Source organism: Corvus cornix, chromosome 1A (genome assembly GCF_000738735.6).
Source record: "Corvus cornix cornix isolate S_Up_H32 chromosome 1A, ASM73873v5, whole genome shotgun sequence".
NCBI classification, from domain to species: Eukaryota; Metazoa; Chordata; class Aves; order Passeriformes; family Corvidae; genus Corvus; species Corvus cornix.
The window spans coordinates 69,301,858-69,317,860 of NC_047057.1; the positions used below are offsets into that span (position 1 = coordinate 69,301,858).

The following is a 16,003-nucleotide window of genomic DNA, read 5'->3' on the forward strand; positions in this document are numbered from 1 at the left end:
CAAAAAAACGAGATGCCAAACTGGTAACTCACCAGAAGAGATCACTGATTTACTGAAGAGCAGAAAAATAAAGACCTCCTATGTACGTGAAAAAAAGTACAAGAACCAATTATCAATGAACACTGAAATTCAAAATAAAAGGAAGGAATAATTTGCTCTTCTGAACAGTAACATTACCATCACCAATGATAAACATTAAGAGAATGGGTAGATGCTCTCTCAAAGCCACCCTCTCAAGCTGAAACAATTTACCAGACATTATACAACTGGCAAACACAAGATATTTGACTGAGACAGAAACATAATTGAAATTTAATGATCCAGGACACTTATACCAGTTGATCTAATAGTAATTCCTGCCTTTTTATTTCAAGAAAAACTACAGCTGGGCATCATTTAACTGCAAGTGCAGGCTGAAACTAAGTGAATTTATTACTACTTAAAAATCTGTAATCCTAAGCATTATACTTTTCCCAAAATAACACCTATTTACCTACTCTGTTCCTGAAATTCACTGGTTTTCAGACAGATTTATACTTTTTTATGACAGAAAAATCTCAGGGTAATCAGCTGCATTCAGGACATTTACAGTAACTGATTTCACTTATGAAAAGTGGTATTCTTTCTCCAGTCAACATCCTGTGAGCTTCTTTCTCCTCTCCCAGTCTTCTTACAACTTCTCCTCTACTATCTGGGCTGTAACTGTGGTGAAAGTTTTCCTCTCTTTTGCACAAACTCCATGTAAATGTGTCTTTAACCCAGAGACTACAGAACTGTCTAATCTAACGTTTCAGGTTTATTGCCTGCATACTGCTTATTACATCCTTATTTTTTGGCTGCTTTAGCTATTTCCCGAATTGTTTTAGTAATGAAATAAATAAAAGCCTGTGATTGTTATAAAGGGGCTGTTAAACTGCCAAATACAGGTCCTTCAAATATACTTCATATGCTTTCAACTCAAGCCTGAACTTCAGCAGATCAGTAGATTTATCATTTACCATTTAGTTCTTGCCCAGTTTGAGCGTCTCCATGCAGTTTAACACACACAACACAACTTTATCATTCTGTCTATAGCTGTCTCCATTAATCTGGTATATAATGCTTTTATAACAGTGATTTTTTTTTTTTTTGTTAAAGAAAATTAAGATAACTTCAACTTTTGAAGTAACTACCAAACTTAAAATGAACACGTCCAATACTCAGAGGTTATTTTGAAGTACCGTTCTTAGATCTATCTTCTTATTCTTCCTCAAAGTGACATAGGATGCTATTGTTGAAGACTCTGGCATTGGGGATTTGGTTCTGGGTGGTACAACTCCCACAGGGAAATGTGAGCCTGCAAAACAGCAAAGCAACACACTAAGTGCTGTGCAAAACACTGCAAAAACTGTTGATTTGTCTTCTAGAAAACACATGTTGTCAGCCTTGGGAATTCCTCTTCAAAAGGCAGATTCAGAAAGTGGAGAGGCCAGAGGGACTGAGAATTGATGGGTGAAGATACCATAGGTCCAGCCAGCTCTCAGATGGCCTCACTTGTGTGTGCACACCCATGCTCATGTCTGTGTGTGACTGAAATCATCCCTGAGCCTGGTCAGCTGGGGAGTGAAAACAGGAGCTGAGGATATTCTGCTATAAAGCAACAGTTTGGGTCTCCTTTAGACAATAAAAAGCAGAATTCCATTTTCTTTTTGTGTGACCTTTATGTACTACACAGGTCATCATATTCCTCTGGTCTCATATTTGACATGGTCCCATTTCTCTTTAAATGCTGATATTTGAAAAGAGAGGGAAATGGCTGGCATGAGAAGTGTTCAGTACTCTAATGTGCACAACCACTAGAAAAAATGTTTAAATTTCCTCTGAAATTATTAATTTTTAGAACCACCCTCAATAAGAAACCACCATCATTTAAGTATGACTTCTTAAAACAGCAAGAAAGAAAACTCAGAGATGAGCTGCCTTTAAGTTTCTTTCCTTATCAGCTTAAAACCTTAAGACAGAATGGCATAAAACTGTTTACTGTACCAGCATAGAGCTGTAGTGGCATACACACCATAACAGAACTTAAACAATCAGAAATGGTTACATTTTCCTACTGCATGGGGATCGTTACTACGAGTGAATGCCCAGAACAAGAAATGTCTGTTAGAAAATTTCTATGCTCAGATGATAAAACACAGCTATGATAAACAACAGACCAAAGAGAGTTTTAGAATATACAAAGCCCCTCACTGCTTGCTACCACTGCAGCTGTTCTGTCCCACACCCCTAAATATTATTTATCTTAGAGGACACTGTGCTATTGCTGTCCCTGACTGAGGACTGTTTTTCTACAAATGGACATAATAAAATAATTTCTGTCTTCGAGATAGAAAGCAGACTGGGGTGCTTAAAAAGTGTTGGGTTGCTTTATATAGTCAGTGTAGACTTTCTTATTTTGTCTTGATCATTACCTCTTGACATAAATTACTATGAATAATAAGAAACATCACAGGTCAATAAAATGTAGGCATGTTGTCAGAAAGACAAGTTTCTCAATTTAGGTCATTGATGATTAGCAAATCTCATGATAAACCTTCCATTTTTTGCCACCAAATTAACAGAAATTTAATTATGTGCCTTAACATTTTATCTCAGCAAATACCCCAGAGAATCTGAATTGACAAATTGTGTGGTAAGTGCAAGCTTAATTATATCACAGTATCATTCACACAGTTTATACCCAAACTGTATGCTAACCTTAGTTTTAAAAACCTCTATGACCATTCTGATGAAGACAGTATCTTTGTGTAATTATGATTCTTGGTAAAACTCTGCTACTGTTGCACCAGCCTGCTCTGTAAACGCTTCATCAAAGTACCAAAACAGAAGGGAGTGGTCCTGCTGGCACTGGAAACACCAATCCTTAGGGGTAAAAAATAGCTAAGTTTAGGTACTTTTTCTCCAAGCTCTTAATACGGTTTTTGGGAGGCAGTAAAGCTGAGCATTTTCCTGAAGTCACCTTTAACAAACTATTCTGTGTGTTTTAACAAACAGAATTGAGAAGTACTTCCTGGTAAAAGACTCTACCAAGCAATTAGTAGCTTTTATGGGAGCTAGATGAAGAGAAGAATCTAAAGCATTTAGCAATTGCAAAGACCTTTATTGTCTGTACACTCCAAGGTCATGATCATTATTCCTATTATATCAGAGGACAGAAGGCAATTCAACAATTACAAGATTAAAAAAAAGAAAAAGACATTGTTTCCCTGCCTTATGAGAGCCTGAAAATTCTGTGGTGCTGCCTTTTTGGACGTTCCAGCGACATAACATCGGGAGCTTGATTCAAAAACTGAGTAATTGTTCAAGGGCAAGAACATAAAATGGGTAATTGTTCAAGGGAATGGTGTGTAGGGAATGTGAGTGATGTGATTAGACATGGTGTCAATAAGGATTTCAGGGTTGTTGGTGAGTGTAATGTTTGATTTTTCTGCGGTGTAATTGACTGAAATTTCTCTCGTCATATAATTAAATCATTATTTTATTGTGGAAGCTGTTCCATCAAACTGAGAAATGGACAGGCTACAAAGGCACGAACCATGAGGCAGCTTCTGTAACACAGCTAAGCTCTGCATTCCTTGTGAAAAAGCTGAAAGGTTGTAGTGCCTGGGGACAAACCTTTAGCAGAAGATTCTGATTCTGAAATTGGTTCTGTTTTTTCTTCACCATTAGACTCATCCACTTCTGCTACTGTAGTTAACTCCGGCTCGCTCTTATAAAGCCTATAATCAGGACCCTGAGGAACATCAAGGTGTGAGGTAAATAAAGAGGCAGTTTGGTACAAGTATTTATGTCTTAAGACCTAAACCCAATTATTTTGTGATAACTCTGCTCTCACTTTAAGACAGAGTTCCATTGTTCAAGTGCTATGGCAGAAGTACTTTTTGGTAGTTATTTTGAGTAACAACGTTTCCAGACAATCAGAAATTACAGGAAAAAATTGCTATAGAAAGGCAGAGTTGTGGATTTTTTAAAATTATCCTCTAGAAACAAGCTAGTAAAAGCTTCAAAAACTGAGCCCAGAGCTTTTTAAAAAACTAGTGAGGAGAAGAATCTAATTTTATGAAATTTAAGTCTTAAGACATTTTATATATGCACAGAAGATATGACAGGAAAATGTGAAGAGCAAATGATGCAGCTATGAACAAAACCAAATAAAAGTAAAACCATAACACAAAAGTAGCCAGATGAGTAAACAAAAATGGTGACTGTGCGAAGGAGGGAGGATGCTTCAAGAACAACGTGGCAGTTGAAGCCACTTACACAGTAAGATCCATTTCTCTGATATCCTTGAATTTGGTACATCTTCTTTTCTTCTGTCAGATGTACTGGGCCCCTGCTATAACAGAGCAAGGAGCTGCTATCACTGGGCAGAGGGGGGATTATGGGAGGATGCTCTGTAAAGTCATAGGACCGAGGGAGTGGAGGACGAGGTGGGACTACTTCCTCTTCCTAAAGATTGTAGAATAGTCACCTTATTTAGACGTGTGCACCTGGTACAATTATTTATAACTTAAAAAGAAAAATATATTACCATGGCTACAGCAGCTATAGATTTTGCAATTAAAGGGACAATGCCACATTTAACAACAACAACAAAAATTCTAACACCTGCACTTCCTATTGGACATGTACAAACTCTCTAAATCGTCCTTTTAAAAATTAAATCCATTATCTTCTGCAAGATTTTTACATAAATTAAGCTTTTAGAAAGTTCTGTAAGCCAGATGTATATTGCATACACTTTAGATAATCATGACAATGTCCCTTTAAAACTGTAACTTCTAGCCAGATTTTCAGAGGAATTGAACATTTGGGAGCTCCCACAGTTTCAGCTCTTCTTGTGGGTGCTCTGGCCATCTGAGAACCAGGCTCAGTATCTGAATAAACATATAAAGCAATGTATTTCTTCCCATGAAAAGTGTGGTGGGTAGAAAACATATCCGTAAATCAGGGTTTATATTTCTATGGTAAGAGCCTAGGGAGAGGAAAAGGTAAGAAATGGAAAAGAGAAACATACCAGTGAGAATATAGAGACACAGTACAAATGAAAGCGTTAGAATTACTAGTGGAGGTATCAGTCTTTAAAACTAGTTCATAACGCAGTGTTTTTACAGAAACATACTGAATACATCCTTCAGACATCCTTAAAATGTTCAAGATAATGCTTGTTTTTTATCATAGCCACATTACAACTTCCGTAATGCTAAAATAGTAAACATGCTAAAACCATACCTCATTTTTATATTTAATAGAAGAAAATGTCCTTGATATCATGATGCCTGTTTGGGGGAAGGGGGAAAGGTGTAGGGAAAAAAAAGAGAAAAATCATTTTCAATAAACAGCTTTAAAAAAAGTACTACAACCTGTTGCTATCAAACAAATACACCAAGCATCAACTTAAAGTAGTATTTGCTTGTTCTTTCCTCAGCCATTGTGCCATTTTTCCAAACATTCAAAAGCACCAGTGGAGCTTGTACTTTAAAAATTTGTATGATCCAATTTCATTTCCTATGAGATAAAACCATTGGCCTACCTGCTTCTGAAGAGCTTCTTTGCTGTTTATGTTTAAGTAAACCCTCCATGACATCCTGAATTCTCCACAGTTCCTTCTGAATCTGAGCACGCTGTATCCCTGCTGACTCAGTCTGTCAGTGAACAAACAGCATATATGGCCAGTACATTAGAATACACTGCAAGTGGGAAAAAAGGGGAAAACCTTTTTCTCTCTTTAGACCACACTGCGTATCCTTTCGCAGTGAAGGAAAATAAAATGCAGTAACGACAGACACTCTCCCATAAAACATTCAAATATAATTTGGAACAAGAAGTGTAAGATTAATTAATTTCATAATGCCTCAGTCAATTTGAGAGCAATCTGCTAGTTCAAACTTCATTTAAAGAACAGAATTTCATCTGCTGTCTGCAAAGAAAATCCAAGCAGACTTTGCACAGGAGACCCACACACAACCAGAGAGAAGGAACCATCAGTTCCAGCCCCAAAACAGGTGCAGATGAACTCAGTGTTTGCACGCTGGCATATAAACCTATTTACATTCATGGACATACACACTGTGGACAAATCAATGCAAGGTTTACAGATTTTGGGCTTCCTTGTAATCTGATTAAAACTGCATAGAAAATCAACCCCCAGAGCAAAGAATCTGCAGTGCAAACCACACCCATCTGCCTAACCCAGGTAATCTGCGCACACCTCCATGTCCATGTCTCTGTGTGTGTGTCAAAGAGAGCTCTCCTTAGGAATTCATCTCCAACACTTGTCCACTCCTGCACAGTGAGTACTAAAATACACAGCAGAACCTTTCGCTTGTAAGGCCTGAAGGAACACCTACACATTTGCTGTAATAATTTATTTTGATAGAATGATTTAATTTTAAAACATTCAGTTAAATGGAAGGATTTGTGTGAAGATTTATTATGACTGTCAGTACAACTAAGGTCTGAGAAAGCCACCCTGTTTCAAAGCTGCTCACTGAAACAACAAAAAAAGGAAGCTTCCAGACAAAGGAAAACCAGTGTTATAACTTAAAAAAACAAAAGGAAAAACTGAAGACTTCTTCAGAACTTACAAGGTAGAAAAAGAAATTGAAAGTTTGTAATTTAGTTCACCATTTGTCCCCCTTTTTTCATCTGTTTAGTTTCAAAACTCATAGAAAGTCAAAGTGAATTGAGTGTACTTTAAGACCTTTGCCACACCTGAATTTCTCCAAGGCGATCGAGCTGCTCCTGCATATGGTTCCTTGTTACAGTTACATCATACTCCAATTTATCATATTCTCTCCAAGCTCTTTCCAGTTCCTAAGTATACAAAAAATTTAAAGAATTACAGATGAACATTCAATTAAAAAAAAACCCAATTTTTTTCTTTTTCCAGTGGCATGAAACTTCAGGAAGTAACACATAAATAGGTATCAGCAATAAATAAATACTTAATTTAGAGAATGCAATGTTTAAACAGCTTTTTGATTTTCTAATGACACTGAATGAAATTCAAACAAACAGCATTTTGTCTTTTCACCAACAGAAAAGATAGGCAAGGGCAAATTCTTCAGAATACGCCTTTATAGTCAGCAGGCATGTGGATCTTAAGCTGTCTTTCCAGCGAGGCAGAAAAGCCACAAAAATGGATGCAAATTTGTCTCTTTTATCACCCGGAATACACATGTGTGAGTGCACAGCATGTGTGTGCATAGGCAATGCATTATGCAAGGCAATGTAACTCATCCAGCCCTGCCTGCGAGGCTGCCAGGGAGCGCCCCGGGCCCGCGAATGCACCGCTACTTTACGTACGTGCAACTGCAAACACCACAAGGAAAGGTGGGGAAAAAAATTATTCTTCTTTGAGGTCGGCCCCACCATCTCACTTTTGCAGCCTACATCAAGCAATTTACTCATTTGGAATAAATTAAAAAGTTAATGAGGGAAAGTGTATCTTGAGGATTTCCTTTCCCCTGGTTCCCTTTTCTGTGTCCAACCAATTCCTTCTACAAGATAGTCTAACATTCAGTTAGACAGCCAGTATTTCAGGGCTGACATCATACCAGTTTTACCACAGCTACCCCCTGGAATCTGACACTGAAATACCTTTTTGGATATATCTGTAAGTAGGCAAAAATGATTCTTTGTCATTTCAGTGCAGAAACCATCACAAAGCGGAAAAGGACAGCAAACAGCAATTCCTTCCTTTCCCCCCCTTTTTTTTTTAAGACTTTTAGAAGTGCATAATTTGGAAGATCTTTTAAATATAATGGCCCACTATTAAGAGAGACTACGGCAGTCCTGCAGCTGGCTTTTGCTTAAAATAAGTCAAGTAAAGTTTGTGCTTGATGCTATTTTGCCATCACATGAAATAGCTTATTTTCATTATTTACTTCTTCTGCTATCAATTTTTCATTTCATAAAGATGATAATTACCACACCAATAAAGTCTGTATGCACCCATTCCTGGTCAGAAAAAAAAAAAAAAAATTAGAGAAAGACCACTCGATGAATGCACTGAAAAGATCACTTTCCATCCGCCTTTGACAAAAACACAAGGGAGTAAAAGACAACTGAGTTTTTGTTGGGATGCAGTACAAAAATAAGCAAAACCAATGCAATTAAGAATATGAACATAATAATTTCACACTTCATTAAGTTTTGCTGGAAAGAACGTGGTACTTACTGCAGTGGCTCGGGATACTTCCCGACAAGTGCTGAGCAGTCCGTTCTGCAAGTCATCTCTCTGTAAGACTACATTTTGTATGGCTGCTGGGTTATCTGCATTCATTTCTATCTCCTGACTTGCTGATAGCAAAGCTTGCTCAAGCGTGTACTATTGTAATAAAAAGAATTATTTTTAATGTTCTGCATCATTGGGCTGATTTTCATTTTATTTCAGCTATCAATGTTCTGATAATAAGCATGTAAAATAACATCCAGTTTAGGTAATAAATACAATTGTCCTACTTTCTCCTTGTGTAGCTGTTGAAGCTTCTCCTCCAGTGCTTGCACAACTTTATCCTGTTCACATAAATGGCTAAGCTTAGCCTAGTATAGAACAGAAAATTACCACAATTAGCATTTTGTTATTTACATCTTCAGTAATCAAAATCTAACTTGATCAAATCATTACACAAATCTGTATAAAATGTTATTAAAATAAGAATTCTAAAATTATGAAGGCACCAGTCTTGCATTTTCAAGTTACTTAAGAAACCCTCTTTACTATGAAGTGCTATTATAACTTGAAACAGCATAGCTCAAAACATATAATTTATGATTCTACAGCTAAATCTTTACAACTTAATAACAGGTATTAGATTCTATTTTAATTTACATATTGCTTAGTATTATAAAGATGATTTTATACATTCACAGTCTGTCCCATGGTTTTTCAGGTCACTGTATCAGAGAGTTAAAATTTCAGCCAAAAATATAATATTTCCTGCAAGTCAGAAACTTATTACAGAGACATGTCCCTCAATTTCATGATGCAATTTCTGTTGGCAATCACCTGTATGAAGTGGGTTTCAAACCCAAAAGCCAGGAGGACAATCATTGCCAAAATCAAGATACAAACACCAACATTTACAGGGAAGAAGGAATATAAATGACTTACATCAATGTCCAGCTCTTCAGTTCTATATTTGTATAGTGTACCCCTACATTCTTCTTGTGTTAACTATAAGGAAGAATAATATTGCCATAAAACAACTTAGTTGGACTGTGAAAATGAAAACTACTGTTCAACTTAAGAGCTTTAACACAGAAATCAGCTTTTGCTTGAAAGGTAAACCTCCCACATTGGACAATACATATTTAGCCAATATACATTAATGAAGGTAAATAAATGGAATGTCAAGCAGACTGCCAGTAGAGCTGCATTAAATTAGCAGGCTGTTTCTAATGCAAACTGGAGTTTTAAAGATGTACAACTCAATCACACATGGATTATGTAGGAAGATGAAATTGCCAGAGTACATCTAAATAATGATGCATCATTGTGTCCAAGTTTTGTTATATGAATTCTAAATACAGGGGCTCATTCTACTCTGAATTAACCATTCTAGGCCCACTAAGGTCAGGTATTTCACAAGCAGGATGATCTGATGTGAATCCAAAACCAGAGAAGAATGACCTAAGCTTATAACATATATGTAAATATCTTGTTATAGATGCGTCCAGTAAGAGCCACCACTTTTCACATGGATTTTCCATATGGATTTCCTACTTTTCATAGAATTTCCTCCCCTCCAACAGAGCATTACCAGAAATGCCACAAACGGAAGCTCTTCTATTTTATCTTTGGACCTAGGCAAACTTGTCTCCTTGTGCGAGTAAGGATACAAAGTACCTCAAAACACTTTCATACTTTCAAGCTCCTCACATTAAGTTCTTAACTTTTTCAATCTGTTACTGACCAGTAACAAGATTTTAAAGTATTTTACAAGAAAAAAGGCAGCTCCCCATTTTAGAGTGAACTGTCACATGCAGTAACTACTTAATATCCTATACAGCAAGTATAGACATAACACTATCAACCTTCACATTCTATTTAATTAAAAACATTGTGTGTACAGAGTCCTGACAGAGATGCTTTCCTTCCATGTGTCTGTCACAATTAGGCTATTGTGACTTTATAGTACAAGAAAGACTACCAAAACACAAGTCTGTGTTAAGGGACACTTATAAATAAAAGGACTAGGGAAGGGTTAATGAGACAAGCATTCCAAACATAAAATAAATCTTCAACACACTGAAGTGTTTCATTTCACGATATTATGCCCACATACCTCATGCAAATGTACCTGGTGACAATTTAGAAGTATGTATAGTGTATTAAAAACACACAGTAACTTTCTTTGAAATGGACAGTTCATGAAAATGAATGTTGGAATATGAAAAAAGCCACAGCACTTTTGCACCTCATGAATGTCACACAAATTAAGATATCTATTTAAACTCCCACTATTGTAGAGTTGTGTTGTTTTACTGTTGATTTTATCACAATGAGAGAAAAATGAGGAATGGAAATATTTAAATAAAACTCATAAACATGGCCAAATGTCTTTAACTTACAGAGGAAGCCTAGTTATATTTCACAACAGAAAGATACTACACAAGAAAGATTACCCCCTATTAGAAAAATACACCTTTCCAAGTCACTGCTCAGCATTTTATGTGGCTTAGCTGGAAAAATATACTGCTTTTTCAAGCCAGCATTTTTTATACTTTTTAAAAAAGAGAAACCTTCATTTTTCTGGCATTTCAACCTTAATTATAGCTGAGTTTAAAACAGTTTGCCAATTCAGCATCCCTAGCCCTGCGTACCTCCTGAGAGGAACACATCTTAAGTATTAAGAAGAGGAAAACAGATTCTCAAAGAACACTGTAGCCATGCTAATTCTTCTTACTAAAATCCTAGCACTCTTTTCAAATGCTACCAACTTCTTGCTTTGGTCAGCAGTACCAGCTCCCCACAATAGGCACTGCTGCAGAGCCACCTCATTTTAACATTTCCACTGCAACGCCTTACACAGACTTAGCACAAAACCTCCCCAAATAATGTGAATAACTTAATCCATCTCTGACAAAACAGCAGCTCCACTTCTCACGGCACATCAGTAAATCCGCTCAAGGCAAGAAGTGCGCAATGCTATCGCATCCTGCTGGAATGACAACAGGAACTGCAGCAGACAAAACGCAATTACACATTTCAGGCAAGGTTAACAACCTCATAACCCTGGAAAACGCATTATAAGAGCTCCAATGACCAAGTTATCAAAATGTACTTCATGTCATGTTCCACAAACGCCTTTCTTGCCAAATCGCTCCCACAAAGCCTTTGCCAGGACAGTAATTCCAGAGCAAGAGTGCCATCTACTGAAGCAGTGACAGGAGTTGCTGCTGGCTTCCCTTTCCCTCGACATCTGCCTATTCAAACACACCAAATCCATTCCCTCTTAACGTGGGGAAACACACCAAAAGCCCCCCAGTCGGCAGAGAGCAGCACCCTGAGGACCTACGAATAGGACTTAGCATTTCTGAAAGGCAAACTGCACATGCAGAGTTTGGCCAAATGTGTATCTTGCATGTGAAAAAGTAACATGACCTTAACTGAACCTCCTTCTTAGGTTAGAAATCCTTTGCCATCAACTGTACAGTCCCCACCTCTGTCACACACCAGTACCAGATGATTCCCAGAAAGGGAGAGATCCCCCATGATGGACACCATAAGGTGTTGCTGAGACACAAGTGGTTAAAGCTATTTAAGTAGCTGATACTAAAAACAATTAAGTGACAGCATTATTTCATTACTTTGTAAGCTATTTTCAGATTCCACTAACTGTTTTGAGTCAATAAAAATACAGGAGGACATTTCACACCCCAGAAGCATGCTATGCACCTCTGTAGGATGCTGCACTTAGGAAATTAAACCAGGACAACCTAGGACATTCTGTTGTTGAGCACAAGATTAAAATAAAGACTTCCAAGAGGCCTTTTGCTTTTTAAAATACTTCTTGCTATCAGGAAGCAGGGCAAAAGGCATTTAGCCCCATTAAGCAAGGGTCTCCTTCAATTTTGAATTCTGTGACATAACACACTTCAAATACATATTGAAAAAATAAGATTTTTAGCTCAAACACAATCATCTTGTGTTCATAACAAAACCTGAAACCTCTCAAAATCTAACACGCCTAACAGCTTAAATGTATGAGCTCCTATAATAATAATAATAAGCCATAAGCAAGACCTCCCTATCCTTATAGGAACAAAACACTTAAGGGCTATTTTTCTATTATTTGAATTTATTAAGAACAATTATCCATGGCAAGACCTGGATGTTAGCTTGTTGCACTCAGATTTTAAGTTTTCCTCCTCAAGAGAACTCACATATAAGAGGAATTGAGGAAAATTTTGCTTTTTAAAGTCAGCCTGTACTGGTTTAGAGAAAAAGATTAGTTAGAGAACAAGATTAACATTCCTCATCCAGTATTAGGAAGAAGCAAAAAACCCCAAACCAAGGTAGAAATGGGTCTAGTCCATAAAAATCCTTTTTCTCTTGTCTGGGAATAATTTCCCTGGCTTGTACTTGTGAATTTACAGCACAGTCTGCAGAGTAGACTGATGTGAGTCAAAGTGATCTAAATAACTCTGAGGATGTAACAAATCACAAACAGAAGTGTCTTATAAATGACACATTTGAAATAGATGTTTTTGCTATTTTACTAAAGAACCATTAATCATTACAAACAGGAAGCAAGACAAATTAAATACAAGCTTTTCTTGCTTTCCTTTGCTTAACTCTAAATGAGCTCAGACTTAAAACAGAACTGAATAAACTGAAGCTGAGAAAGATCCTTTTCTTTATCCACAGGAATGGCTGCAGTCATCACAAACTATTTCAGCATCCTGACAACAAAACAAGTTTCAGTCACTTGCACAGAGGCTTCTCCCAATTATTCACATCTCTTTAAAACTGCAGCAGGAAAGATGACTGTTAAACCAATTTATTTTATTTGAATAAAACATTATACATTGTTTAGACTTTAAACAAGTTGCTAGAATTTTAAACAGGTCAGTTTTGCATTACAAAAGTTTAGAAGACTATTTAGGCAGTGAAACATTGAGTGTATTTTTAGCCTATCCTGAAAGTCAGTTAATTCAACATCTCATACAGGAAACTTCATCCATGAAAGCAGAAGATGATGTTACTCTTCAGCTAAGGCAGCTTCTGCATAAGCCTTCCAACATGTCACAAACACTCTGACCTGAAGAGACCTCATCTCTAATGGCAACAGGTTATTCAGTCCTCATGACCTGTTAGAGTCACTGTTCCTCTGACAAGAATGTCAAAAAAGGTGTTTATTCAGTGTCAGATAGGAAGCAGCAGATGTGCCTGCAAGGTGAAGGCAGATACTGCAGCTGACAGCAGAGCTTCATCAGGGCAGCACCTGGGAATTTATTGGTATCCCCAAAGACAGGAGCAGATCAGCCCAGGCACAGCTACACCTCAAATATGTCTATTTAATATTAGAAGCTCGGGTGAGTTTCCCCTGACACATCTAAAGCACCTCTGCTCATTATACACCTATTGACTTCTCTGTCTTACACACTCTATCACACAAAATTGACTTGCTTTAAGAAAATCCTAGCAGTCAGGCTCCTTTAAAAAATTACAGCAACCCCCCGAAATTTCGTTGAGGGCTTGAGGACACCTTACTTCTCTCATTCCCCCCTTCAGGTTCCATGTTAAAGCTCCTGTTTTGCATTAGGAGCACAAATTGGATGGTCATGAAATCAGTCAATCCCAACCCAGCTTCCTTTGGAAAGCTGAGATTTTTTTGGTAACACTTTTGGATCGGAAGTAAACTTACGATGTGGAGTTGACTTTAAAGAAAATGAAACATGCAATTAAGCTGCAGCATTTTTTAGAAACACAGCAACAATAAACATCTGTTTTACATGGCAGAACATCCCCTTTTCTTCAAACTGTGCAACCTTTATGCATAATTTTGGCTCACAAGGGCATAAACGTAAATGCAAGGGAACTGGCCAGATATTCCCTTGTGAGAACAACACCTTCATTGTAGTTGAGGCAAGAAACTTCTTAAGCACCCCCTGCCTGACAGGGGCTATTCAGTTCGGCCCCAGCATCCGTAAGTCACTGCGGTGCCAACGGAAAGGGATTGGCCATGCTCATAAGTTAATGCAGGTCTCAACTCACAGACAATATTTCCATTCACATTTCCGATTCTTCTTCCATCTTACCATTGCCAACCAGCACTACTGGTAAGTACTCTGTAAGTGTGCACAGTAAAGTCTGCTGTGACTTTATGAACAGACACTGCCTTCTGGATTTACAGGCCCCAGATCAAAGTAATTTTGATCCTTGCTTTCTTCAAGTGGCTAAAGGCTTGGTAGGTGCAAACAAAAACTTGTAAATCCACTTCCTAGAACAAAACAAAATTGCCAGAAATGACCAGGTAAACACCACTCACATGCTTTTGTAGTGGTCAAAAGAAAGAAGCACCTTTGAACACTAATTGCAGAGAATCATGCTAAGACAAATGTTGGAAGCTTATTGGAAGTTTCATGAATTTACTGGACGCCTGCATAAAGCACCAACTAATTAAATTGTCTAGACAGAAAAAGTTATTCAAAAGTGTACATTTAATACTAAACAACAAAAACGCAGCAAAAGCCATGCTAACGATATTGCAGCATTTTAGGAAGCATGGATGACTTGTGGGTTTCCAAAGCAAATCAGAGAAACACCAATGTTATGAATAAGTCTGAGGAACAACCAAAACTGTCACTAAGGAAAATTTTCGCAGATGATAAAGCAATTTCATTCACTATCCAAGACCTTACTTGCTGGTACAGTTGCGGTCTTAGCGCCGAGTTCTCAATCATAGTGTGAACCATGGTGATTAAAGGTTCATTCTCTTTCATCTATTTCAAATCAGGAGGAGCATACAGCAAACATCAGTTTACAGCATGGCTAGATTTGAAAGACGACACTGTAAAATATAGCCTCTACTTTAATTCTTTCTAATAATGCAGTAGATTACATTTTAACCCATGCTTTTTATATATTCCATCATTCAGTAATATCAACATCTGAAAAGTTTAATAATATCAAACAAATATATCAAAAATAATGTAAATGCTCAAAAACCAATGTAATATTTATTCACCAACACTCTCCCTTTTAAAAAATAAAACCGCTTAAAGTAAGTTTGGCTTTGCATGATATTGAAACAAAAAGGATTACTGGATTTTGCAGCAGGAACACTCAAACCCTTATCAGAAAACCTTTTAAATTACAGATTTAGTAACTCCGTGTACATTAAAAAGATGTAAGCTTTCCCAGCCTGTGAATAGACTTATGTTCATGTATCACAAAATGTCTTTATATACTGCACTGATTTAACTTTGAATCATTGCCTGTTGCATTTATCCACCCCCATGCACAGGTGTGAAACTATTTTGGATCTGGCAGGACATTTTCTATAATGATCAGTATTTATTGTTAAGCATGCAAATGTCACAATCGGGTCTTTTAGTACAAATTGCATACATTTAGGGTTTCAGAAAAGTGTGCAACGCAGGAAAAAGTATAGCATTTTGGTTTTAGAAAGGAGACTTCCCTAACAATAGGGGAAAATTATGAGAACAGGTGGTTTTCTTCTCCAAAAGAAACTGAAAATTCACTTAATGCACAATCCTCCTCCTATTTTTGTTGGGAACTTTAGGACCTGTTGGAAACTTTAGCAATACCTGTTTCAGGTATGGTTACGAAGTGTGTGAAGGAGCATTTATGATCTTTCACTTTGCATTTATGTGTATATATATGCACTCTCTATGAATGTGCACAGCAAGGTTTTCTTCCATAGATGGAAATGCAACAGAATGAATTTTTGATGCCTTCTAGTATTTCTTGCCCCAAATTATTTAG

The 16,003-nt window shown here is 37.1% G+C and overlaps 1 protein-coding gene across 18 annotated transcripts in view; it reads right to left on the reverse strand.

Annotated features, from left to right (window-relative positions):
- The window catches only part of PLEKHA5 (pleckstrin homology domain containing A5), a 162,038-nt gene that overhangs the window by 12,403 nt on the left and 133,632 nt on the right, over positions 1–16,003 (reverse strand). For 6 of the 18 annotated variants that reach the window (XM_039570451.1, XM_039570449.1, XM_039570452.1 and 3 more), the window contains 8 exons: positions 9,161–9,223; positions 8,509–8,589; positions 8,225–8,374; positions 6,757–6,858; positions 5,576–5,687; positions 5,275–5,321; positions 3,658–3,775; positions 1,221–1,336 (listed from right to left, as the gene is read on the reverse strand). In XM_039570451.1, the coding sequence (XP_039426385.1) occupies positions 1,221–1,336; positions 3,658–3,775; positions 5,275–5,321; positions 5,576–5,687; positions 6,757–6,858; positions 8,225–8,374; positions 8,509–8,589; positions 9,161–9,223 (789 nt within the window). Of the gene's footprint in view, positions 1–1,220; positions 1,337–3,657; positions 3,776–4,302; positions 4,492–5,274; positions 5,322–5,575; positions 5,688–6,756; positions 6,859–8,224; positions 8,375–8,508; positions 8,590–9,160; positions 9,224–14,916; positions 14,998–16,003 lie in introns of all 18 variants that reach the window. The other 12 variants (XM_039570454.1, XM_039570442.1, XM_039570444.1 and 9 more) reach the window with 3 other exon arrangements.